This window comes from Stegodyphus dumicola, chromosome 1 (genome assembly GCF_044657685.1).
Source record: "Stegodyphus dumicola isolate Sdum_Otavi_A_Nest chromosome 1, ASM4465768v1".
Classification (NCBI taxonomy): Eukaryota; Metazoa; Arthropoda; class Arachnida; order Araneae; family Eresidae; genus Stegodyphus; species Stegodyphus dumicola.
In genome coordinates, this window is record NC_140768.1 from 278,098,112 (window position 1) to 278,126,043 (window position 27,932).

Below are 27,932 nucleotides of genomic sequence, written 5' to 3' on the forward strand. Positions count from 1 at the left end.
GATGACAGCAATAAAGGTACTTAAAGAAATGAGAATTCAGAACTCAGTGCAGTACTGTTTCGTTAAGCTATCACCAAAAATAGTTAAAAGAAGCCCATTTAAATATAGCTTGATCAAATACAGTTCTTGATTAAGCTCATTACATATAATGAATTTTTATGTGAGAAAAGGATGAAGATGTTACTGCATATACTGTATGAAAGTGAATGCATAACTTTCGTGGTTGCAGATAAATCAAAAGTGCACTTTAAAGAATTGTTAATCAGAAGTAAGGGTATTTGGAAAGACAATTTTGTTAACTATGTTGCAATGTGATTTAATCACTTTTATAAGGACTAGATTAACAATCAAGTTTTGAAGAGGTTTGGAGTGTTGTAAAACTAGTTCCAATTTTATCAGATGGCAATTCAAGTGCAGAAAATGGATTTTCAGTTAATAATATGTTGATAGAAAATCTTCAGGAAAATTCTTTAACAGCAATGCAGCTGCTCATGATGCCATAAAAGTTAATGGAGGTGTGATGAATATTAATATAACTCTTGATGTGTTACAATATGCCATACCTGTTTGTGGTGCATATCACCAAGTACTTTAAAAAAAAAAAAAAAGCTATGTGATAATAAAGATAAAGAAGTATTATTGGACAAAAGGAAAGCACAGATTAAAATTTTGGAGGGAAAAAAAAAGTGGGGTGGGGGTCTTCAATTCTAACAAAAAAATTACACTTAATTTGTATTACATATACTTAAAAGGCTGTTGACTGTATTATATATACTTAAAAAACTGCTTTTTTGACCTTTCAGAATTTAGCAAGTGTCATAATATTACTGAAGTGATTGCTCAGCAATTATATATTATTTACTAGGTTCTATCAAATAATATATAATTAATAATATATAATATATATTCACAAAATGATAGGTTGGTTTTTCAAAATCTTATGTATACAGCCAGCTACATCTTGTTTTGAAGTTCAAGTGTGTAAATTTCCATTAATTAATAACACAATAAAAATTTGAAAGAAAAATTACATATGCTACGCTGAATGATATAACACTGCCACATGGGAGTTAAAATATTTTAATTTATACATACATATACCATGTATCATACAGTAGCAACACATTACTTTTCCAAAGACAAATGTATTACGAGTGATAACACACATCTTTTATATCACCAAGTTTCCCGGTTACATTTGAAACATAAGTTATCTTATACTTTGAAAAATGGTAACATAAAGCTTTACTGTTGACACAGAAATATTTCATGTCAGACCATAATTAATTTACCCTCAGCACAGCCAACACACACTACACGGATAGATTGGAATTTTCTTAAAACATACCTGAAAAATTAGGAAAGCTAGGGAATATCGTTCTCCTGTTTGAGTGGCCCTGATCAAAGGATTAAATAACTATATTAATCAAGGGATACATATTCAAATATATACTCAAAATCTTAATATTTTTTATGATCTCAATTTTATGATAGTCTACTCTGGTTTGTCCAGAATAAAACTAAGAATCCAGGCTTTACACAGAATGAAGAAACTTCTTTTATGATGACGGGAATAGTTTTTTATTTTTTAATTTCAAGTAGACAGTGATTTTTCTTCTATTTTAGTTCAAGGTGAATTGTGCAAAATTTTACCAAGATTAAATAAAATTTTAGAACAGTGCAGAATTAACATGTTGTCATGTAACAGTTTTATTAACTGGTACTTCCTTTGTTACCAGTTATGTTGGAAAATCACCATGTACTTTGGCTAATTTCTTCAATTTCCAAATGTTTGTGAAAAATTGATACACTGCACCTACGCTATGTTTTAAAGGTTTTACATTTTTCTAACGAGTACACAAACAAGACATCATCTAATAATTTTGGTGAGAATTAATACCAAGAATGCAATACAGTACAGTCTTTAATCCGGACTCTTCGAGACTTCGGCGATTCCGAATTAGGGGTTTTTCTGGATTACAGATCATCAATTTAAATCTGGTAAGATGGCTTGCAGAAATAATAAAATTAAAAATATGAAACCGTAATTTACGAAATAAAGAGCAATTATGATTTAAAGGGTATCAAAATTTACAAAAAAAAGCTTAATATTTATTTGTTTACTTCAGGGATGTCAAACTCATAGGTACACTTGGGCCAAACAAACAAGGTTTAACTTTAGGCAGGCCGCAAAAAAAAAAAAAAAAAAAAAAAAAAAAAAAAAAAAAAAAATTCATAGAATCGTAGATTTATTTCAAATAATACAATAATAAACATATATATATATATATATATTTATATAGAAAAGAACAAGAAAAATTTAATGTTTACGTCCTGATACTTGACATCTCTTCTCTGCCATTATCTTTCCTATTTCGGGAGAAATTTTGTTTGCAGTGATAACTTTCAATGCTGACTCAAGGTGAGCAACATTAATACGGTTTCTAATAGGAGACTTATTACCTTTCATGACTGAAAATAACTGCTCGAAACCGATAAGTGCTACCAAACATGGAAATAATTTCATATGCGAATTTTCGAGTATTTTCAAACCTGGCTCATAAATATTTGTAAAATTCAGGCACGCCCACTTCAATGAATTTTGCTTTCAAATTTGAGTTGCATTGAATCTCGATCACCTCCATTTGCATATGGCTAGGTACTGAGTCAATACTTATTGAGAAAATCGAAGAAAACAAAAAACAAAAAAAAGTTGTCTTCGAGGGAACTAAAATCATTAAACCTCATTTCAAATTCAGTTGTTAAATTTGCAATTTTTTCTGCGTATTTTTGATACGAACAAGTATCATCTAAACTTGATTTGTTCATGCTGCACGTCGGGAAGTGCGTCAAATCTTCATTTTTAAGTTGTTTTTCCCAAAGAACTAGTTGACATTTGAATGCTTTAATTATGTCAAACATGTTCGTAATGATATGATCTTTTCCTTGTAACGATAAATTTAAATCGGTTAAGTGTTTAGTTATATCAACCAAGAAAGATAAATCTTGTATCCATATTGGATCATAAAACAAACTTACGTCTTGATTTTCCGTTTTTAAAAACTGACATATTTCTTCTTTAAAATCCCAGAATTGTTTGAGAATCTTGGAGCAAGATAACCAACGCACCTCGGTATAGTAGGACAAATCCGAATATTCACTATCTAACTCACTTAAGAAAGCAGTGAATTGAAGCTGATTTAAACCTCGAGATCTTATAAAATTTATAAATTTTTTTATATATGACAAAACATTCTCCATATTTATTACTTTCGTGTATAGAACTTCTTGATGTATAATACAATGCATATGATGAATGTTTGAACCGTGAATTTCACTAAGTTTTTTTGTACACTGTGAGTAATCTAACAACACTGAATAAATTATCGTTAATTACTTAGCAGTAAACATTTCATTTTTTTCTTCGTCAATATGTTATTTTATTATTATATATTATTATTTGCCGATATATTGGCCGGGCCGCAAAAATATTTGTTGTGGGCCGCGAGTTTGACATCCTTGGTTTACATTATTAAACATTTCTTTCAACGCGTGCATACGTAAAGCATACATTATGCATAGTCAAAATTAGAAAATTGCGATCAGAAAACTATTTGATGAGTATTTGTGATATATATAATGACGAGGAATTTGATTTAAATCATATCAAAGACTGAGTTCATAGAGATGAAATACTACATTTAGTAAGGAATTATAAGCCGAATAAAATAAAAACATCTGCCCTGAAGATGAGGATAGTGCTGACTGACAACTTCCAGTTCATTGCGCTTGCTTTGTCTTTCTAAAAGACAATCTAATTGGAGCTGCAAAAATTGACTTCAGGCCAGCTGGCCGATCGCTTTCAACATTGGTACAAACCTAGCTTTTTTGGGGGGGGGGGATCGCCATATGAAATTCCCCGACTTTTCCAGATTTTGACTAAAATATTTAAATTCCCTGAATTTTTTGGTCAATTTTCGAATTCCCTGACTTTTTCCAGTTTTCCAGGTAGCATGGCAACCCTGTACGAGGTAGAAACAGTATTTTGACATTCACAAATCTTGTGGGTGACATGCAGCATTATCTAATAGTAACAGTGCCTTGAAGCTGAAAATTTTCTGCCTTAAATAACATTCAATGTCTGGCACAAAACACTTTAAAAACCAACCGGTAAGGTGTTTTTATTTAAGCCTTTTTAGTGCATGAGGATTTAAAGGTATATAAACTAACAAGGCAAGGTCTCGGCACAAAGTCTGCGCTCTAGGTGGGGGTCCAAAACTTCCCAGCCAAAAAAGGCCAATGAAGCTCAGGTCTGAGCTGCGGTGCAAGGCCTTATACTGTCATGAAGTAGCAAAAATTCTCTCTGTCAGCCTGCTGCTCCTTTTGTTTCGAATCGCTCTGTGTAGCTTTCGCAGGGTTGGCAGTAGGTATACCGCATTTATGGTAGTTCCGCATTGCATGAAGTCGACTCACAAACACTGTGCCTATCCCAAAACATGGATGTGATAATCTTTCACTGGGATACAGTCTGTTTAGCCTTGACCCTTTACAGGAGAGTGTGTGTGTCTTCATTCCATGCTCTGTCGTTTCCATTCAGGCTTGACATCTGAAACCCATGTTTTGTCTCCCGTTACGATCCGACTCATCATGGCATCACCTTCTTCAAAAAATTCAGCGAACACTCGAATCTTTTGTTTTTGTGATCCTCTGTTAGGAGTTTAGGAACCCAATGGGAACATAGTTTCTTAAACCATAACTTTTCAGAAACAATCTTGTACAGCACTGACTTCAAACAATTCAGGAAATTCGTTTAAAAGAGTGCTTATGGTGAAGCATCAGTTCTCAAGAATTTTCATTTCAACTGAAGCCACCACATCGTCTATGATCACAAATGGGCGACCGGAGCAGGACTCATCACGAACGTTGTCGTGGCCAGCTTTAAAGTCTCCGGCCCACTTATACACTTTGGAAATTACTTTGCAAAAAACACTTATACACTTCGCTCATGGTAGTAGCTCCATAAATTTCATAAATCTGCCAGTGAATTTCTGCAGCAGACAGGTTTCCTGTCAACAAAAAACATATTACTGATGGTACCTCGCATGTGGCACGCAATTTGATAATCTTGAACATTTTAAAAGACACAGAACAGACCGTACAGGTTACGTATGCAGCTGCAACTGAGCACAGGTGTTTCCAAGGAATGCTGAGACACAACGCGAGTACTCATTGTCGCATGCATGCCACCTATCAGTGTATACAACAAAATGGCCCTTACTTAAAAAACACACTAGGTATACTAATGGTGAAAAATTCTTAAAAATTTACCAAGGTTGCAAATTACATAATAAGTACATGAATATATTAAAAATAACTCAAGTAGATAAATGAAACTGATTTTTAATTAAATTCCAAAGAGCTTGAAAATAAAATAGCTATGAGGAAAAAGATATACTTGCGTTATGCTATTTGTTAAGAAAAAAATGTTTTTGTTTTACTTGTTGGAACTTAATTAAAAATAAGCTTTCATATTATTAAAACATAAAAATTAGTAAAAAGTACACATGCTGTTTTTATGTTTCTCAGTCTTTTACACTAAACTAGTAGTAATTTTAGAAGTAAATTAAAGAATCAGCAAGGCCAGCAAAAGCGTTTAGACTTGGCAATTGGTCAATCTACATGAAATAATTTACAAAAAAGAAAAGGAAAATGTTAATAAAATTTAAAATAATAATAACCTGTGAATTATGATTATCAAATTGCCCTGCTTGCCTAATTTCATACTTTGAACTGACTTCCTGTACACCAGTTCCAGTTTGATCACTAGGACATAAAAACAACATATTATTCATACATACAATTTGTTGCAGATAAAGCATAAATTCTACACTTCTATTTAACTATTCTGAATACATTATAAAAGCTACAAACTACAAAAATAACTTATTTTTAATTCAATACTAAATTTGCTATGTGTATATTTATCCAAAAGCTGGTGTCAGATGGTTAGAACCCTCAATTTAATTCTAGAGCAAAATCTGATAGACAGTATCCATAATATCTACTAAAACACTTCACACCATACCCTGAAATATTTCTTTTCATCCACTCAGAGACTGAAACAAACTTAAATAAATTTCAGAGATTTTCAAAATTTAATCAGCAAGGACAAAACCTGGATACTTTTGAAATTAATGATGCTATTCTCACCATTTTGAACTACTTTTCATTTAATTACATGGGGAAAAAACAATAAGCTTAAAACACATATTTCTAGAATACTTGCCTTACCTACCAAAATGCTATTCATGATTTTACTGAATTTGTATCATGCATATTCCTTAAATAGCTAGTTCAGTTCTTTGCTTTACATAATTTGCAACATTCAGTACTTAATCTAAAATCAGGTTTAGTTTCTCAGGCACTGTTTTGGTTTTAAGTGTTCTTCAATGATGCAATTATATGCCTGATTTTTTTTCGCTCCCAATGAGTATCTTCACATCTGGCAAAGGATTAATATCAATAGATGAGGCAATCATATGCCTAACTGATTTGTTTCACTCCCAATGAGTATCTTCACATCTGGCAAAGGATTAATATCAATAAATGAATGCATCAGGAGTACTATGATATAACACAACCTTGCATATTAAAAAAGACTAACTGACATCCAAAGACTCACATGAAAAAATGTGCACTATTCTTGATGATATCTATAAGAATAAGATTAAAATTTATGCTTGCATACATCTGCTCTAATGAAAAGATTTGAAAATGAAGTTGTTTGCAGCTGCATTTGTCTGATTGGGGGGAAAAAAAGTCCAAACATAAGGCTTAGTAAATTTAAGAGGATGTGTTACCTCTCAGATACTTTATGAAATTCAGTTAAGAAATCAAGGGGTCTCTGTATTAAAATATGCTAAAAAATACAATTATGTATTTCAATTTTTAAAAAGATATTTTTGAAATACTGGTGTTTATCACTTAAAAGTCATCCCTGAATATATGATTTTATGAAATTCTAATGAGAATATGTGAAAAACTTTAGGGGGGGAATCTAACATACATTACAAAACTTTTCCGTAAATATTTGGATACACCTTTAAATTGCACAAATAACAGATCACTTTAAATAATACATTCTCAGAAATGACAGTATTACTCAAAATGAAGTATATAACTAATCCCCAACTATTGAAAAAAACTGATGTGGACACCACGACTTCCTTGTACGGAATATTAAATTATACGCATTTTTTGCTGCATTTCATTTAAACTTATTTCCTCGAAATTCATTAAAGATATTATTTCGCATTCAATTAATTCAGTTCTAACTTCATAGAAAAGGCAAAAATACATTAAATATCAAAATACCTTCATTAAAAATTGAAAAATATAGAAAAACATAAAGCACCAAATACAGTTAAAACAATTTAAAAAAATTTTAACAAATAAAATTAAGAGTTTCTATGCAAAAACACGCAATTCGGTCAGAGGGCAAGAACGCATATTTTTTTCGTGCACAAAACAAAGTTTATTTTTGGTCCCACTCGGCAAAAACACACTGAAGGTGCAGAAACTGACTTAATTCACTATTCTGCCAAGTTTCAAATGCAAACAAATATGGCTGCTGTGGTAAAAAAATTAGGCTTAGCTGCTCTTAAACAACTTTTAAATTAGACTAGAAGAGAAACACGCTAATGTGACAATCAAAATCGTAAAAAACAACCTTATATTTAGCGTAGGTATAATGAAACACTCAATCGATTTCGAGGGCAGCTAAAGGTCCCTCCTCATCAGGAGAAAGAAATACATAGAAAGAAGAAAATAGGAATCACAGAAACACGTAGTGCTTATCAAGCACTGCACGTGGTTATAACTAGATTTTTAATCAGAGTTGCACTGGCCGCCTACTTTTACTCAGCCAGGCTGTCTGATCAAGCATAAAGAAATATTAGCGAAGTTAAAATAGGGAGCGAGGGGCAAATGCACATTACGCTCAAAATCTGAACTTCAAATAATGGAAAGCAACCACTGAACGGATTTTTATACCCTCTGGTAGTACCAAGTGCGAGGAGGTAACGCCATCTATCGGCAAAAATAATTGAATTAAGACAGTAGAATTTTAAAGGCATTAGGAAGGACTGGATTGGACTTCAAATCATTAACTAAACTTTCTAAATCTTTGTGAATGTGAAAAGCCTCAAGAAAATCCAATTCGCCTATGGAAGAAGCCTTTTGGATGATTTTTGCAGACCCAAAATCAAAATTATGGTTAAAAGTCCAGCTATGATACGCTATTGAAGACTTGTTAATTTCCCCTTTTTTGACATAAGATTCATGTTCCTTGATACGAAACTTCAACGCTCTTTTTGTTTGGCCAATATATCTTAAACCACACTGACATGATCTACTATAAATTCCCCAAGAATTCAAGACAGAAACGCAATCTTTTAGAATCGAAGGGTGAATTTTATTAATAGCGGAGAAACCGACTTGAAAATTGAATTTCTGGAGAATCCGTGCAATTTTATGGCTAACAGAAGGATAAAATGGAAGCACGACAAGGTCATTGATATTATTTCTGACAGTAGAATGTCTTCTTTGATGGGAATCTGAAAATTTTTTGACGGCTTTATCAATAATCACGGGAGAAAATCCACGGTCAATCGCAACTGCTCTCAAATAATTAAGTTCATTGGTAAGCAAAGATTCAGAGGAACAAACTTTTAGCGTGCGGAAAACATAATAGTAAAAAGAAGCCATTTTTTGCTTAACAGGGTGGCATGACTTGGCATGGGGTGGTAAACAAACTGCAAAGGGTTTACGGTACACAGTGGTGCTAAAATCGGTTTCATTGCGGATTATAAGAATATCGAGGAAGGGGAGGGAATTGTTGGATTCAATTTCAAGAGTGAATTGGATGGCTGGATCAATTGATGTCATAATAGATAGAATCTCGGATAAATCCTCTTTATAACCGTCAAAAAGTGCGAAAGTGTCGTCAACATACCGAATCCAAAGACGAAAAGATAATTTATCAAATAATTTCATCTCAAAATAGTGCATATAAATGTCAGCAAGTACCGGACTGAGAGGATTACCCATTGCCAATCCTTCAACTTGACGAAAATATGCATTTTGGAAAACAAAGTGGGTTTGACTTAGAGAAACTTTAGTAAGCGAAACCAACTCATTAATTTCAGTATGTGTGAAGTGAAATTCCCGAAGCCTAGTTTCAAGACAATTTAGTGCTCCTTCGACCAGAACATTAGTAAATAATGATTTGACATCAAATGAAACCACAATGGAACGAAGTGGGGAAATATTTCTAAGTTTATCAATGACTTCAACAGAATTTTTTACAGTGTGAATATTGTTATCAAGTAGAGGAGAAAATCTGGAAACTAAATATTTGGCCAAAGGATATGAAGCAGTACCTATGTTGGAAACAATTGGTCAAAAAGGAATACCGGTTTTGTGGACTTTTGGAAGAGCATAAAGTCTAGCGCAATTAAGTAATAGGCGGAATAAGTGATTTCTTCAACTGAGTTGTCTTGAATTCTTGGGGAATTTATAGTATATCATGTCAGTGTGGTTTAAGATATATTGGCCAAACAAAAAGAGCGGTGAAGTTTCGTATCAAGGAACATGAACCTTATGTCAAAAAAAGGGAAATTAACAAGTCTTCAATAGCATATCATAGCTGGACTTTTAACCATAATTTTGATTTTGGGTCTGCAAAAATCATCCAAAATGCTTCTTCCATAGGCGAATTGGATTTTCTTGAGGCTTTTCACATTCACAAAGATTTAGAAAGTTTAGTTAACGATTTGAAGTCCAATCCAGTCCTTCCTAATGCCTTTAAAATTCTACTGTCTTAATTCAATTATTTTTGCCGATAGATGGCGTTACCTCCTCGCACTTGGTACTACCAGAGGGTATAAAAATCCGTTCAGTGGTTGCTTTCCATTATTTGAAGTTCAGATTTTGAGCGTAATGTGCATTTGCCCCTCGCTCCCTATTTTAACTTCGCTAATATTTCTTTATGCTTGATCAGACAGCCTGGCTCAGTAAAAGTAGGCGGCCAGTGCAACTCTGATTAAAAATCTAGTTATAACCACGTGCAGTGCTGATAAGCACCACGTGTTTCTGTGATTCCTATTTTCTTCTTTCTATGTATTTCTTTCTCCTGATGAGGAGGGACCTTTAGCTGCCCTCAAAATCGATTGAGTGTTTCATTATACCTACGCTAAATATAAAGTTGTTTTTTACGATTTTGATTGTCACATTAGCGTGTTTCTCTTCTAGTCTAGTTTGTGCTATCAACCGGCATTTTCGAGAATATTTTACTGTTTATTGTTTTACCACGTGCACCATTTTATTTACTTCTTTCCATGTGGCCATCATTTTTTTGGATTTGGTTTATGCTATCAACCGGCATTTTCGAGGTAATTCTATATTTTTTCGGTTTACCATGTGCACAATTTTGACTTTCGTTGCTTCTTTCCACGTGGCTATTGGTTTTCAGTATTGAATGTTTCTCTCCTTTTGGAATGTTTTTGTGATTTGTTGATGAAAATTGTCTTCATTATTTATTGGTGTTTTTTTCATGTTATAAGTAATTACTTGTTTGGACTTTTGGAATTACATTTCTTTTGTTCACTTGTTTCTTGCTTGTGCCCTTTTCACAATATGTCCACTGACAGGAACCGATTTTGTAAGTTACGCCTTAAGCGTACGAAATTCTTGAATCATCTACAGTTTCTACTTAAATGCAAACATCAAAATTTCATTCCCAAATTTATACATGTGAAATGTAGCCTTAAAGCTTCCGTTCACGTTTCAAAAATTTTGCATAAATTCAAATTGGCACTTCTTCGTCACATTATAAGGGACACACGCAAACGTTTATCTAAAATTGAATTTGAATTATATTACCTCCATTTAAAAATTGCTAATTCCACTGAAAATTTTTCCTCATTTGAACATACATCCTGGTCTAGAACCGATACCGTTTGTCAACGGCATAAAAATGTGCTCATTTCTAAATTCCAAAAACTCACACACCAGTCGGATAGTCCCAATTATCTAGCTGATCTTCCCACTGTAAACGTTAACTCCATTGTTAATATCTCCAATAGGAATCTTTCGGAGGATCAGTTAAGAGTATTAAAATATAATTTCAACTTTTCAAAGACATCCAAACCTTCAATTCCTCAAATCATCGCCCCTATAGAGAAAGCCTTTAAATTCTCGAAAATTTCGGAAACGCAGAAGGATAAAATCCGCCACCTAATTACTCATAACGTTAATTTTAACAATAAATCTTTGGGTTCTAATCTTAGCAAAAAGGAAAATGAGATCTTACATGAAATTCATTCTGATACTAATATCATTATCTCTAAAGCTGATAAGGGCGGACAGATCGTTGTTATGGACAAACACACATATATTACTGGAGTCTCTAAATTGATAAATGAAGGCCCATACTGCTCGATCCCTAAAGATCCTTCAACTTCGGACCTCATGAAAGTAAAAAGTGCTATTAAATCTTCCCACATTCTGCCAACTCAGTTGAAGAAATCACTTATTCCGCCTATTACTAATTGCGCTAGACTTTATGCTCTTCCAAAAGTCCACAAAACCGGTATTCCTTTTCGACCAATTGTTTCCAACATAGGTACTGGTTCATATCCTTTGGCCAAATATTTAGTTTCCAGATTTTCTCCTCTACTTGATAACAATATTCACACTGTAAAAAATTCTGTTGAAGTCATTGATAAACTTAGAAATATTTCCCCACTTCGTTCCATTGTGGTTTCATTTGATGTCAAATCATTGTTTACTAATGTTCCGGTCGAAGGAGCACTAAATTGTCTTGAAACTAGGCTTCGGGAATTTCACTTCACACATACTGAAATTAATGAGTTGGTTTCGCTTACTAAAGTTTCTCTAAGTCAAACCCACTTTGTTTTCCAAAATGCATATTTTCGTCAAGTTGAAGGATTGGCAATGGGTAATCCTCTCAGTCCGGTACTTGCTGACATTTATATGCACTATTTTGAGATGAAATTATTTGATAAATTATCTTTTCGTCTTTGGATTCGGTATGTTGACGACACTTTCGCACTTTTTGACGGTTATAAAGAGGATTTATCTGAGATTCTATCTATTATGAATTCAATTGATCCAGCCATCCAATTCACTCTTGAAATTGAATCCAACAATTCCCTCCCCTTCCTCGATATTCTTATAATCCGCAATGAAACCGATTTTAGCACCACTGTGTACCGTAAACCCTTTGCAGTTTGTTTACCACCCCATGCCAAGTCATGCCACCCTGTTAAGCAAAAAATGGCTTCTTTTTACTATTATGTTTTCCGCGCGCTAAAAGTTTGTTCCTCTGAATCTTTGCTTACCAATGAACTTAATTATTTGAGAGCAGTTGCGATTGACCGTGGATTTTCTCCCGTGATTATTGATAAAGCCGTCAAAAAATTTTCAGATTCCCATCAAAGAAGACATTCTACTGTCAGAAATAATATCAATGACCTTGTCGTGCTTCCATTTTATCCTTCTGTTAGCTATAAAATTGCACGGATTCTCCAGAAATTCAATTTTCAAGTCGGTTTCTCCCCTATTAATAAAATTCACCCTTCGATTCTAAAAGATTACATTTCTGTCTTGAATTCTTGGGGAATTTATAGTATATCATGTCAGTGTGGTTTAAGATATATTGGCCAAACAAAAAGAGCGTTGAAGTTTCGTATCAAGGAACATGAATCTTATGTCAAAAAAGGGGAAATTAACAAGTCTTCAATAGCGTATCATAGCTGGACTTTTAACCATAATTTTGATTTTGGGTCTGCAAAAATCATCCAAAAGGCTTCATCCAATAGGCGAATTGGATTTTCTTGAGGCTTTTCACATTCACAAAGATTTAGAAAGTTTAGTTAATGATTTGAAGTCCAATCCAGTCCTTCCTAATGCCTTTAAAATTCTACTGTCTTAATTCAATTATTTTTGCCGATAGATGGCATTACCTCCTCGCACTTGGTACTACCAGAGGGTATAAAAATCCGTTCAGTGGTTGCTTTCCATTATTTGAAGTTCAGATTTTGAGCGTAATGTGCATTTGCCCCTCGCTCCCTATTTTAACTTCGCTAATATTTCTTTATGCTTGATCAGACAGCCTGGCTCAGTAAAAGTAGGCGGCCAGTGCAACTCTGATTAAAAATCTAGTTATAACCACGTGCAGTGCTGATAAGCACCACGTGTTTCTGTGATTCCTATTTTCTTCTTTCTATGTATTTCTTTCTCCTGATGAGGAGGGACCTTTAGCTGCTCTCGAAATCGATTGAGTGTTTCATTATACCTACGCTAAATATAAGGTTGTTTTTTACGATTTTGAACTTTTAAATTGTTGATCATGCTACAACTATTACCTGCAGATTAACTAAAGGCATAAAAACCTTAACCGGAAAATAAGAACAATATAATTCAATCATTTTGAAAGCAAAAAAAAAAAAAAAAAACTGCACAATTTAGTAATACATAAGAATAAAAAAAAAAAAAAAAAAAAAAGAGCTCACAGAGCCGAGTAATAGAGTGGGTACATATATATATATATATATATATAATAATAATAGTAGTAGGTAACAAATTTCTTCTTAGTTTTTATTGTTGTAATACTACGTTAAAATATTTCGTGGAGGTACAGCTCCTGGTAACTTTTTAGCAAGATCGCTGCAATGTTTCTACCTACTACTATTATTTCATATCTTTTTGCAGCATTATGCGCAAAATTTTTAAGACCAAATAGGTCTTTCATCTACGCAATTGCTATAAAATGTTATATTATTAAATGAAGTACTGTTACCAAGCTTCATTAACAATTATAGTAGGAAGTATTAGTATTATAGAAGAAGTAACTAATAACAATTATAGTTAGAAGTATAGTCATTTTAATTGAATTTCAAAGAAATTTTAAATAATGCTTTAATTTAACGTATAAATGGATGCTGGAAGTGTTTAAAAAAATTTACTTACTCTACAGGCTTTACAATAAATATCTGTAAGTTTTTTGTTGCTACTGCTAAAAGGTTGTATGATCGTCCTAGGTTTGGAGCAAAGGCTATATCATACACAGGATCATTGACTGGTAATGTTTCAACACGAAGCCAGCGCCTACTGTTTTCATTATATTCACAAAGAACTACTTTGCCACCAGCAGTTTGCTGAGACTCATCAATCCCAACTGCAATCATTGGGGGATGCATCCTACAAAAAATAAATAAATAAATAAATAAAAATAAAAAAATCAACTTGCTCAATATTTTAGAAAATTCTAAATAATAAACTAAAGTAAATTTTTTCATACATCATCATAAAAATAGACTTAGCAAATTTAAACAGCCAAGTAATAAATGACCATATCTTTCGGTAAATCCTGAACATCTTATCACAAATATACTATCTAAAAATTTCCTCAAATTTCCAGAATAAGATAAATGCTTCTCCTCTTCATTTAGAGTTGTTAATATTCTTTCAGAACAATGGCTGAAAATATGTACTCAGTAATACAAATAGGCACATAATCAGTATTCAAAATAAATGATCTTACTACTATGGTCAGAATAAATGTTCTTATTACTATCATCAGATTCAGTTTAGTATTATTGTGAAGATACATGCTTATATTACATGAACTAAAAAACTTGGAGTATTTAAAAAATCCTGATATATTTCCTTCAAAATACTGAAGACATTGTTTTTCTTGCCTGTAATGGGAATCATGCTGACAAATAAAAATTTGTTTTAGTCTGGAGTCAGGAGTAAATTAAAACCCAGAATAAGTTTCAGCAGAAATTCCACAAAGCAGGTATAACAGAAGCCAGCATCAATTTATTTCTCTTCCATTTGTTATTGTTACTGGTCAACAGATTTTGAACAAAATATGTGCTGGATAATATTATTCAGAAATAAAATAAGACAGAAGTTCTAACACAAAGACATAAACTAGAATTTGATGCAACTCAAACAATTATTTTGAGAACTCAGCATTATTCCATTAAGAAAGTTACCTGCCACATTCAGGTTTTTCATGCACTTCTTGTAGAGGACTTTGTATTGCGCTCGTTCATTTCACGGAAGATGTTAATGGATGCCCCCCCCCCAACTGGAAGCCAGAAACAGAGAAATGGCTGTAATCCTTTTTTTTAATAGATTAACATTATTACCATTTTAATATTACAATTTTAATAGATAAACATTATATATGTTTATCTATTAAAATTGTTATATTATGCTATGATATATTATGCTATGATATTCTTGACAACAATTTTGATATTTTTTAATTTTAAAGTGATGCAATGCTTTATTACTCTGCTACTGAATGTTCAGAAACGTTCATGCATCCTCGAAAATTTTCCATTATCTGATATTATTTTAAATGGAGCTCTATATTTTAATATAAATTTATTTCAAAATGTATCTGCAACAATGTTAGTGGACGCTCTTTCGACGGGAACTATTTCTACCCACTTTACGACATGATCAGTGATTACGAGCAATTTTATTTTTTTTCACGATGTGGGTAGGAACTTAACAGGTCAATTCCTATTAATTAATCAGGGAAAGTAGCTTTTATGCTATTTAGGTACTAGGTGACCTTAAATAAATATTGTTAACTAATTGACAAATAAATGTTACAGGAGTTGATATATTCAGTTATATATTTTTGTAGCTGTGGAAAACAAAACAGCCTCCCTTACTCTCTAAAATGTTTTTCTTATTCTGAAATGGCTTAAAATTTGCACATCATGCAGTTCCTGCAAAATACTTAATCTGATACTCAATGGGATAACTGGTTTAATGTAATATTATTTTTGTAATAAAATAAAAGATCTTCAATAATTTCATAATTTGCAGCTCTGTTGCTAATATCTGTCATTATCATGGTGTTCAAAGTGGTCAGGATCTTTCAAATATGCATAAATTTTAAACTCTGGGTCTGCCTGTGGTTCTTCAATAAATGCTTCTTGAAAATTTAAAACTTTTTAAGTTAACAGTGCACATTTCACTTTGTTCTCCTCACCATCTAGTTTAATTCTTGATAGAGAATCCACTATAGCATTTTCTTTCCCGGGAGTATGTCTAAATATTAAAAATTATACTCTTGCAATTTAAGGATGCACTGTATCAGTCTGGGAGATAAATTCTTACAAAAACTAAATACTTACTAAACAAAAATGAACAATAGCTGCATGGTCTATAAACACAGCAATTGCAACCTTCCCAAAACCCACTCAAAGTTTCTGTACTAAAAGGACTGCTAATGTTGCTAATGTTTTCCCTCAGTAGTGGTATAATTCCTTGAGTTGGGTTAAATGTTTTTCTGAAATATGCAGCTGCCTGTCTGTCTTGCATAAGCTTGGCTCCTACCACAATATCCAATGTATCTGCAAAGATTTTAAATGTACTGTTTGCTTCAGAAAATTTCAAGATGGGAGCTTGAATTAATGGTGCTTTCAAATGCCATGTTTGTTTCTGCCAACCAGGTGAACAGGAACTTTTTTTAAAGTTTAATAGTGTATCTGTTATAAATATTTCATCTTAATGATAAGTCCTATAACTAAAGCACAAGCCCCAAAATGAGGTCGACTTCTTTCCTGTATTAGGTAAGAGATAGTTTCTGATAGCTAAGATTTTAGAAGCTTCCATTTTAATTCCCCTTTGAGATATCTTACAGCCCAGGTAATTTAGGTACATAAGTTCTTTGGCTGCATTAATTTTTTTTCACTGCTTTTTGTAGAACCAAAAACACTTTGTGTAAATCCTGAATATGTCCATCAGTTTTCTAGTTAGTAACTATTACATACTCTATGTAAACAAATGCTGATTTTCAAAAACATGCCTTAGAATAATATCCATAGCTCTTTGAAATGTGACAAGTACTCCATGTAAGCCAAACAGCATTCTAAAAAAAGCATAAACTCTTGATTTGGCAACAAAAGTGGTTTTTGGCATATCCTCTGGTTTCGCACATATCTGAAAGTACCCAAAGGCGAGGTCTAGTGTTATCCAGCATTTTAAGGATTTGATTGTTTAAAATTATTTCCTCAATTATTGGTAAGAGGTAAACAAGATTTCTTTATGCTATTTAATTTCTTATAATCAATAACAAAACGCTATGCTTTAAAATCAGTAGGTGGGAGATTATTTTTCTTTTGGAGCTATAGAGCTAGCGTAAGGGCTACTTATGGGGACTATAATTGTTTTCTTTAGTATTTCTGCAATATGTTGTTTGATTATTTCTTCCTTGACCTTATCAGAGCAGTAGGGTTTAGCTTGGCAGATTTCCAGTTTTTGTTGTGTGATTTACCACCTGAGTCAACCTTGAGGCCTCATCAAATAAGTGTGAAAATTTTTATAGCAACCGCTCCAAAACAACAACAGAGAACGAAACTGCTCCAGTTCGCTCTTTGTTTCTAAGAGTGGTTTCTAGAAGGTGAGATTATGTTTTCCGATCCAGCCCCCAAATAACAAACTAAGTGGTGGTATACCATTTTTTTCAAATACTTTGCAAATACGGCTCATAAGCATAATGAGCCAATCTTTTGAGGGATTCTTCATGTCTTCCCTAGACTTAAATATGGGAATAACAACAGCTTTCTTCAATACACTGGGAAAGATGCGCTCATTCCATAGTCTTTAGAGAGTGAAGAGAGTGAGAAGGGTAACCAATGACTTATAGGAAAGATGGTTCAGTATTGACACTATTTAGAGCCAGGTATCAGTAATAAAGGTCTTTGTAACCAATGCCTTAACGTAAACTGTTGGACTAACTGTGACAACAAGGATGCCCTCTGGTGAGTAGCCAGAGAAGTACTTGAGTAAAAGCCAAGGCTCCCACTTGATAGGTTGTACCAGACTGTTGCTCTGGAATTTTTTCTTAAAGTTAAACGTAATGTCCGTGTGTAACTTAAACCTGTTAATAAATATTTGTTGCACTATACCGGACTCTTCTATGACCCTATCTAAAAAGTGACGCCCAATGTTAATGTTTAGCTTTGGGAATTTTCCTTGGCTTTTGCTCACTTTCTTTTTCAGAAGCGGTACTTGCAGCCACATCCACTGGATCTAATACCTAAAACTTTAGGAAAGGAGATACCTCGCCCGTCAGTTTCCCCCCCCCCTGTGTGCCATTCTGATGGCCTATCAGCAACAAATAGTTGTCATTAATGATATGACTTGTTTTGCATTTAAACACTAAGGTTTTATAATGTGTTAACCCTTAATGTTGAAAACGTGAAAATACTTAAATATGAAAATGTAAAAATACTTTACTGTGTTCTTAAAGTATATATGTGTATCTTTCATGAATATTTTATCATTTTGAAGTGATTAAGAAATTCTTTCATTCTATTTACACATGAGTGCTCTAGAACTGCATAATCATAATATTCAGTTTTGTTTCGAAATGATAAATGTGGTAAAACATAAAAAGGTATAATATATTCAAAGCGAGGCATTTTATGAGTAAAATTCAGTATTACAAATTGTTAATGCTGAATGTATTCAATCTTATAAATGTAGTTTCTATTTGAGCTTCACTTGACGAACCAGTGACGCAGTGACATGTTTATTACCCTTGCGCCTCCATAACGGTTTTATTTATTGATATTTTTTTCTTCCATTTCCGCTTACATCTACATCACTGAAAATTGTTTATATTTGATGATTTAAGGAAGCGTATGATTCTTCCTGATAAAATGTTATTTTTTTTATACTGATTGATATACGTTTCAGATGTGCGTAATTCTTTTAGTTTCATATGTGTATAGCTATTCATGAATATTTTATTCTGTTCTTTGAGAATAGAAATAATTAACGGAAAAGTATTTTATCGATGTTTTTTAAACTGTGCTATTTCTAAACCCTGTAAAATGTTTTATTTTAAGGATGAGAGTCCTTTCTTATATATTATTTTGACTGTCACTTTTGATACAACTAACTTTACTATAGTGCTATTCTATGGTAAAATTACTAAAAATAGTTTCTGAGTAAGGTGACCTCATTACAACTTTCTAGTTAGTGCCACAATAAAATTTTTTTTTCATCAAAGAATTCATTTTAAGTGGAAACACGTCATCATGTCGTTTTTTGCTAAAGGACGTAAACAAGATATGTGTGTTCTAGCAAAGGAACTTGGTGTGAATGTTACGGAACAAATGACAATAGTTGATATTACGGATGCCATTTTAATGAGTAAGGGATATAATGAAGAGTTCACTAAAGATCTATTTTTTAGCATTATTGCGGAAAGAAAAGAAGTAGAAGAACATGAATTTAACCAAAGAAAACAGCGCGAGGAACGCGAATATAATGGAAGAAAACAGCGTGAGGAACATGAATATAACGAAAGGAAAGAGATAGAAGAACGCAAGCACGAGCTTGAGAAATTGAAAATACAAGTAGCTAGTTTAAGTGCTAGTCAGGATTCCGTACCTGCTTTGAAACTCACTGATACAGATATCCCTAAGTTACAATTACAAACTTTAATTCCTCACTTTAATCCAAAAAGTTATGGCATGAGCCTTTTTCTAACTTTATTTGAAAGGGAACTAACAATTTTGAACATACCTCAAGGGAAATGGGTAGTGCATCTCTTAGGTTTGTTACCTAATGACGTTGCAAAACTGATTGCAAAGGAATCTGCTGGTGATGCACAAGGTTATGACAATATTAAACAAATTCTCTGAAAGCATTTTAAATTGAGTGCTGAAAAGTTTCAACAGTTATTTTCGCAACATCGCAAAAGTCCTTATAGTACTTGGCGAGATTTTTACTTCGATTTGAGAAATTTCTTTGATGGCTGGATTGGCGAATTAAAAGTCAATACTTTTTGAGAAGTTAAAGGATTTGATGATATCAGACCAAATTAAAAGACGATCCCCTTCTGAGTATAGAGAACATTTTGTGGATCATTGGTCCAAGTGGACTGATCCGCTTCAACTGGCTGATAAATTAGATTTATATGAAGAAGCTAAAAACATCAGGAGTAGAAACATCAGTAATAACACTCCAAAGCCGTCTCAACATAGCGGTTCTAAAAATTATAAATATAACCCTCAAATTGTTACAAATTCAGCGACAAGGAATTCTGGCACGAGAGAAGATCGACCAACTGTTAGTTGTTATGGTTGTGGAAAATCAGGCGTCGTTAAGACTAAGTGTCCAACCTGCTCTTCTTCTTTAAGTAAAGAATCAGCCGACTTCAAAGCAATAACCTTACATACAGTGTCTGTAGAGACACCTCACATGACTTTTTAAGAGTAAAAATCAACGGATTTATGGGAATTGTCTGTGCTGATACTGGCGCTACTCACACTATAGCGGGAGAAACATTATACAATCTCCTTGAAAGAACAAGGATCAGAATTTAAGAAAAAAACTATGAAGGTCACTCTTGCGGGCGGTATTCAAAGGGACGAAGAGGTCGACATGACCCAGGTAGACATTCACATTGAAGGAAGATCATTCCACATAACTTTATTTGCGCTTCCCTCAGCAAAGGGTAATAGGACACTTTTAGAATCGGACTTTCTTAGAAGCACTGGAATTGTTTTAGATCTACAAAATCATTGGGGGTTTTACCACAATAATCCGCAACAAAAGTTTATTGATAATGATTCTAAATTCAATGATCGAACCGAATGTACGTCGGAAGTTGACACTGTACTGTTAAGAGAATGTGAAGGACAACATCTGTTGCCTCATCAAAGATCACAATGAAATTAACTAGAGTCAATATTCAACTATCTTCCAACCAGCGGGAGAAGCAACACCTTTCATAGAACATCGAATTAAAACTGGAAACTAGTAGCTGTACCACCATACAGAATGAACCTTGCTAAGAAAGAAATCTTAAAGCAAGAAATTGACAAGCTCTTATCTGAAGGAATAATTGAAGAATGCGAATCCCCTTATGCATCCCCAGTTGTTTTAATAACGAAACCTAATGGAACAGTACGCCTCTGCATAGATTACCGGAAATTGAACACGATTATAGTTCCAGATTCCTACCCACTTCCGAGAATGGATGACCTGTTACATGAGGGAAAACCTACTTCTTTCATGTTGACCCTTGATCTTCGTGCAGATTATCACCAAGTGAAGATTCATACTGATGATCAAGACAAGACAGCATTTGTGTGTCCCTTCGGAAAATATCGTTTCTTACGAATGCCCTTTGGTCTTCGGAATGCCCCAGCAACATTCCAAAGATTGATAGACCATTTTCGCAATGGACTTGAGAACATCCTAACTCTCACCTATCTGGACGATATAATCGTGCTGTCCGAATTGTTCGAGAAACACTTTTCCGATCTCAAAGCTGTTTTCGAAAGGCTTTTGCTCTTCAAACTGCAAGCAAACAGAGAGAAGTGCCATTTGGCTTCTTCTCGTGTGAAATATTTGGGATTTTGGATCACACAAAAAAGAATCGAAGTTGATCCAGAAAAAGTTTCCTCTATCTAGATAATTCCACCTCCCAAAAACATCAAGGAACTCCAATCCTTCCTTCAAACATGTTCTTGGTTTACACGATGTATACAAAACTTCGCGGAAATATCACAACCTCTTACTGATTTGACGAAGAAGAAAGTCCAATGGGAATGGGGTTTCAACCAGCAAAAAGCATTTGAAACTCTAAAAACCTGCCTCATAACACCTCCTGTGAAGCAAGCAAATAGAACTCAACCGTATGTTCTACGAACAGATGCAAGCAATTATGCTCTTGGAGCCGTTTCACTTCAAGGGAAAGGGTCTAAAGAGCACCTTATCAAATATGCCAGTCGACTGCTTTCTCCGGCTGAGCGAAACTATTTGACGACTGAACGAGAAGCCCTTGCTGTAGTCTGGGCCCTGAAAAAATTCCGCGGTTACGTTGAAGGATCGGAAGTAATGATAGCATCCGATCATCAACCTTTAAAATATCTTTTGAACCTCAAGTCTCCGACCGGAAGACTTGCTAGATGGGCGCTTGAAATTCAGTCTTTCAACCTGAAAGTACAATACATTCCTGGAAAGGCAAACGTCATCGCTGACAAGCTGTCCCGTCCAAGCTCCAAACATAAAGTTTCACCTTGCGAGATTTCAAATATATCTGTAGTGGACATGCCCACAAGAAGTCCTAAAGACATGCGGGAATCTCAACTTAAAGATGAAGACTTAAAAAAGATTATAGAAAGTTTCAAATCCACTCAGAAAACTGAAGAATGTGCCAACTGGACTGAATGGGGATTCTTAATGAATCAAGGTGTTCTCTACTGATATGTCCCTGACTCAGATTCAGAAGAGGCCCAATTAGTAATTCCAACTGCCGAGTATGAATCAATCATGCGAAAGCACCATGATGATCCAATGGCTGGACATTATGGAGAGGAACGAACATTCCAAAGAATTGCCAGACGCTATTATTGGACTGGTATGAAAACGTACATATCAGACTATGTGAAAAGCTGTCCTGAATGCAACCACTACAAGGCTACCAACCAAAAGCCAGCTGGACTGCTAAGAACTCCTGTCTATTCTCAACGTTTTGAGATAATATCTATTGATTTGTTTGGGCCACTGCCAAAAACTGACACTGGAAAACAATGGATCTTCATTGTCGAAGACTGTGCTACGTGATGGATTGAATTATTTCCTCTTGCTCAAGCTACAGCATGCGACTGTGCTGTATCTTCTGTATCTGTATGTGACAAATGAATATAAAACTGATAGTTTCTGACTTCTTGGTATAATTAAAAAATTTTTCATCTTCTAAAAAAGAATTTGGAAAACTATCTGTTAATTTCATCAAAGCAGCTTTCATTTCATCAAACTATCTGTTAATTTCATCAAAGCATCAAATTGCTTCATCATGCAGAACAGCATCAATCTACAATAAACAAATAAATATTAATTAAATTCGATGAAAAGAGGTCTTTCTTTAGAGATAACATTTTTTGCATATAATCTAAATTCTATAAATGCATCTTTCAGAATGATTTAGATTCTTTTCTTAATGGATTAACTTTTCCAGAATTCCTAAAAATTTTTGTCACTTCTGCATTTTAATTAATCATTGACTTCTTCAACATTACTGTCCACAAAGATTACATATCTATAATATGACATGTCACATATAATTTTGATTACAATATTACCAGAATATTATATATAGGAAATATAAACATCTTAAATCCAGAACTCCAGCTATATTTGGACCAAAATCATCTCTGTATGCATAAAATAAAGCAAAATATAATATTTTATTAACAATTTTAAAACATTTTGATTAAAAAGCAATTTGTATCTATCTAGCTTTCCTTCAATAAATAATACAAGTAAACAGAGTAAGTGATGAACACACATACATAAAATCCCAATTTTATTTAAATTTCTATGCTCTAATAAAGCATTTAAAAATGGGGTGAATATGATATGAAGCTCTACTAGTTACCAAGATAATAAAAATTTAATAAAGTTTGCAGTTTGCACTGCCTAAAGTTTTATGGAGAGAAAACAGGTTTATCTAAATAAGCTTTACTACTTGTATTGAAAATGTCTTTCACTTTTTGTAATCACTACTGTTTATTTTTCACTCACAATAAGTATTAATTAAAGTATGACATTATCCCAAAGATAAACCTACCTCCATTTCAGAACACAAAGAACAAAAGTCTTCAATAAATCATTAATAACTTTCAAATAACAATTTATTTGAAGAGATTTTTCTTCACTATGTTTCATCTATTTCTATCACTATTTATTTTAAATAACTATAAAATCATAATTAATGAGAAAAAATGCATTAACATTTTTCTAGTACTATACAAATAACTTTACATTGTTTGTTATTGTAAATATTCTGTAAGCTTGGTCAACAATACTATTATTAATAGAAAATAAATTTTGATTAATTACATAACTAATTACAATAAAAAAATAAATACAGTCAAAAGTCGTTAATTCGGACACCCATAATTGGGAATGATCTATAATCCGGACCTCAAAGCTAAAAACTTTCTGCGCATGCGCATAGGCGTTTACGCGTGCGCGTAAGACCTCTTAGTACTGCGCATTTGCATGTGCGCAAGTGCAGAATACGTTTTCGTGTGCGCGTTTTATGTATAACGGACGGTGTAAGCTAAAATTATCTAATTATCTATTTCAGTTAATGTTGATGATTGCGTTGTTCCCTAATTTTCGAATTGGATCCGGCTTATTATTTTTTGCAGACTGTAAGAGCAATACTATAAAAGTAAATTTGAACTTTCGATTATGTCAAATAGAATTTTTGATTCTGGAGCTCCCAAAGGATCGTACAAAACGAAAGTATGTTTCGATGTCCATCAAACAAAAAGTGGAATTGCTGCAAAAAATGGATAAAGACATGAAGAATGTGACAGAGAGGTTAGTGAAAACGAAAAAATTTCGATTGACAAGTTAGTCAGTATTCTCGGCACAGCAATTAACAGGACTTGAACAGCGGAACTTTGAAAGTGAACAAAAAATTATGTCTGCTTATAGAATTAAAGAGAAAGTATTATCACATAAAACGAAGCAACTTAAACAACTTACATTGAAAGAAATGTTTAATAAAGTAAACAAATAAATATTAAGCTTTTTTTGTAAATTTTGATACCCTTTAGATCATAATTGTTCTTTATTTCATAAATTACGGTTTCATATTTTTAATTTTAGAATTTCTGCATGTCATCTTACGCGATTTAAACTGATGATCTATAATCCGGAAAAATCGATAATCCGGAATCGCCGAAGTCCCGATTAACGACTGTTGACTGAGTTATATTATTATTATAACTGAGTCCGGATTAACGACTGTTGACTGTATTATAGTATTATAACATCAATAAATTTATACATTTAATTAAAATAATCTTGTATTATTAAGAATATTAATTTAAATAAAGTATTTTAGTTATACATGGTTAGTTATCTAATAACAGCTCGAAATATAATTAATTAAATATGAATATACATATAATTAATGAAAAAAATGCATTAATTTTTTTCCAGTAGTATACAAATAACTTTACATTGTTTGATATCATAAATATTTTGCGAGCGTGGTCAACCATACTATTACAATAAACAAATAAATATTATCGTATTATAACATCAATAAATTGATACATTTAATTAAAATAATCCTATATTATTAAAAAACCAGAAACTTTAATAAAGTATTTTATTGTCATACATAGTTATTTAATAACAGATTTTGACATAATTAACTAAATATGAAATTACATGTAAGATACTAACTGTACCTGCTAAGATTCCAAGAGATTGAACTACAAGGATGTTTGCACGGAATTTCATGATGCAAAGACCACTGACTTAAATTCATTACATCTGGTGCTTCATATATTCGAACTACACCATCAGCTGAGCAAGTGGCCATTTGCAAACCAAGATGTTTTGGAGCAAACTTAACATCAGTAACAGGTGTCCTACTATCTACTAAGCTTATTTTTTTTACCCATTGTGACTGGGATTTCTCGCCTACTGAACCTTCGGGACCTACATAATAATAAAACATACGAATATTTTATTAAAAAATACATGATAAACAAAATAATCATTTTGAAATTTTACAATGATTTTACATCTTCTATTCAAATATAAAGCTCGATTATAAAAATGAGAAAATAACAAATACTACTGGCCTCATGTAAAACTTCATATAACACTTCAATGGAATTTAATTATGCTAAACAAAAGGAAAGCTAACAAAATATATTTGCATTTGATATACTGGATGCAAATAACAGAACCCATTTCTATTTTTATTATGTAAAATAGTGTTGAGATGGGTGACAGAAAAAGAGGAATAGGAAACTCTTCAGCCTGCTTAAAAATACAGGCAAATTGTTAATAATATTTTTCTATTAATTGTAATATGAATTAATTTTCTTCCCTATTATTTTTAACTGCTGCCGGATTAACCATGATTTGGAGTAAAGCATAGATGTCACTACCATAAAACAATATTCAGATCTTAAAATCAACTTTTTGAAATTTAGCAATTCTGTAAATGGAAATTTGAAACTCATAATAATACTACAAAAAATTTTTTTTAAAATTTACATTCAAAAGTTTAAATACATTGACATTAAATGCATTGATACTTTTAACAACTTTTATATATGATATTTAATTATGCAAAGGAAACTTTAATTCACAATCGTTTCTTTACTAACATAGCTGAGAAAAACAGTTTTTTCCTTGCAGTTTCTTTCTGAAAGACATGTACAAAAATTTTAATTTTGTACAATTCTACTAAAGGTATTATGTAAGCAAAACTGTCATAGCCTGAAGTTCTTTCATATCTGACTTATACCTTAAACATGAATCATGGGTCTTGAGCCATTTATTCAAAAAGCTGAGAGGTTTAGTGTACTGGTTCTCAAATTCTAACTTTTTCTGTTATGCTTAGGTTTCATTTAGAGAATAAGTTATATTTATTATCATAGGTGGCTGTGCAATTTATGATTATAAATGTTAATTACATAGAAATGAGAATTTTCATTTGCTTTTATTTTTAAAGCAAATAAATGTACCATTTTGCATAAAAATTCATTTAAAATGATACAGGAGAATCTTGATATCCAGTTATACTATATAAGTAAATAATTTAGAACAATGGTTTCCAATCTGTGTTCCCAGGTTTCACTTAAATTTCATAAGGGCTCTGTGGCTGCTCCAAAAAAAATAATAATAATATAACTAAAATTGATGAAATTATAAGTAACAAAATGTACAATAAAAATTTTAAAAAAAGAAATAGAAATTACATTCTGAGCTGAAATTTGCAAGTTCAATTTCGCACCTAATTTAGCAAACGACGTCAGATTAGTTTATCAATTTCAATCAGACATGATTTAATTTTTTGAGTGATTGATGAGAAGGTACGTAACTCTATTACTGACACTTAATCTATACAGGAATGCTGCATTTGCAGTGAAAAAATAAAAGAATTTAAATTCTATTGATAGAATGATAAACAGAAAAATGCTTATAATTTGGAATATCAGTATTACATGGATGAATATATTTTTTTTTAATGCCTGCTTACACATTGCCAATAAATCTCCAATTTAAAAAAAAAATGAGCAATCCCAAGGACACGATGTAGAAGTAGTTGGGGGGAGGGGTGGAATTCAAAAGCTGTTTAAAGTAAAATCTGGTTTAATCATGGACAGACTTGACATGGTTTTGGCAATTCAGATTAACAGAAACAGCAGGATCTTCCTCACCCTCATCTTAATGAGGTAAGTAATTTTATTTTGAAAATGCCTATAAAACAGTTATATCATAAAATGTGACATTGTTAAATTCAGAAAATATGCTCATACTACTGTTAGATATTTTATAGTACTATATTCTAGCCACATTATTCCCATTCGTCAAATAATAATTTTGCTTCATGAATCAGCAATATGACTGATGTTATCAGTTGCATCAAGTGTACCAAATTTGCACTGCAAATAGGTGAATTGACAAAACACCAGGTTGGTAGTTTTAAAGATTTGCTAGGCTTACTTGCAAAGCAATTCTTCTTTGCAACTACTGCCAATTAGTAAGCATATCAGGAATAAAAATATTAAATATTTTGAATGTATTCTTGTGAAATGAAATACTGTGGAAAACCTGAGCAGATACATGAACTTATAATGCATATGCAATGCTAGGTCATAATGCTGAAGCCATTTCTAAATTTGAAGGCAAAGAAATGTAGCCGCAACCATTGCTTCTTCATTGATGCTGTTACATGTATCACAGAGACTCCAATCACACACACACAGTATCACACAGTATCTCTGTTCACAGTATCACACAGACTCCAATCA

The 27,932-nt window shown here is 32.8% G+C and overlaps 1 protein-coding gene across 2 annotated transcripts in view; it reads right to left on the reverse strand.

The window, feature by feature from the left end:
* Nucleotides 1-27,932, reverse strand: part of Nup44A (nuclear pore complex protein Nup44A) — an 84,182-nt gene that overhangs the window by 19,683 nt on the left and 36,567 nt on the right. For both annotated transcript variants that reach the window (XM_085807391.1, XM_085807385.1), the window contains 3 exons: nt 25,350-25,602; nt 14,053-14,283; nt 5,739-5,823 (listed from right to left, as the gene is read on the reverse strand). In XM_085807391.1, the coding sequence (XP_085663517.1) occupies nt 5,739-5,823; nt 14,053-14,283; nt 25,350-25,602 (569 nt within the window). The remainder of the gene's footprint in view (nt 1-5,738; nt 5,824-14,052; nt 14,284-25,349; nt 25,603-27,932) is intronic.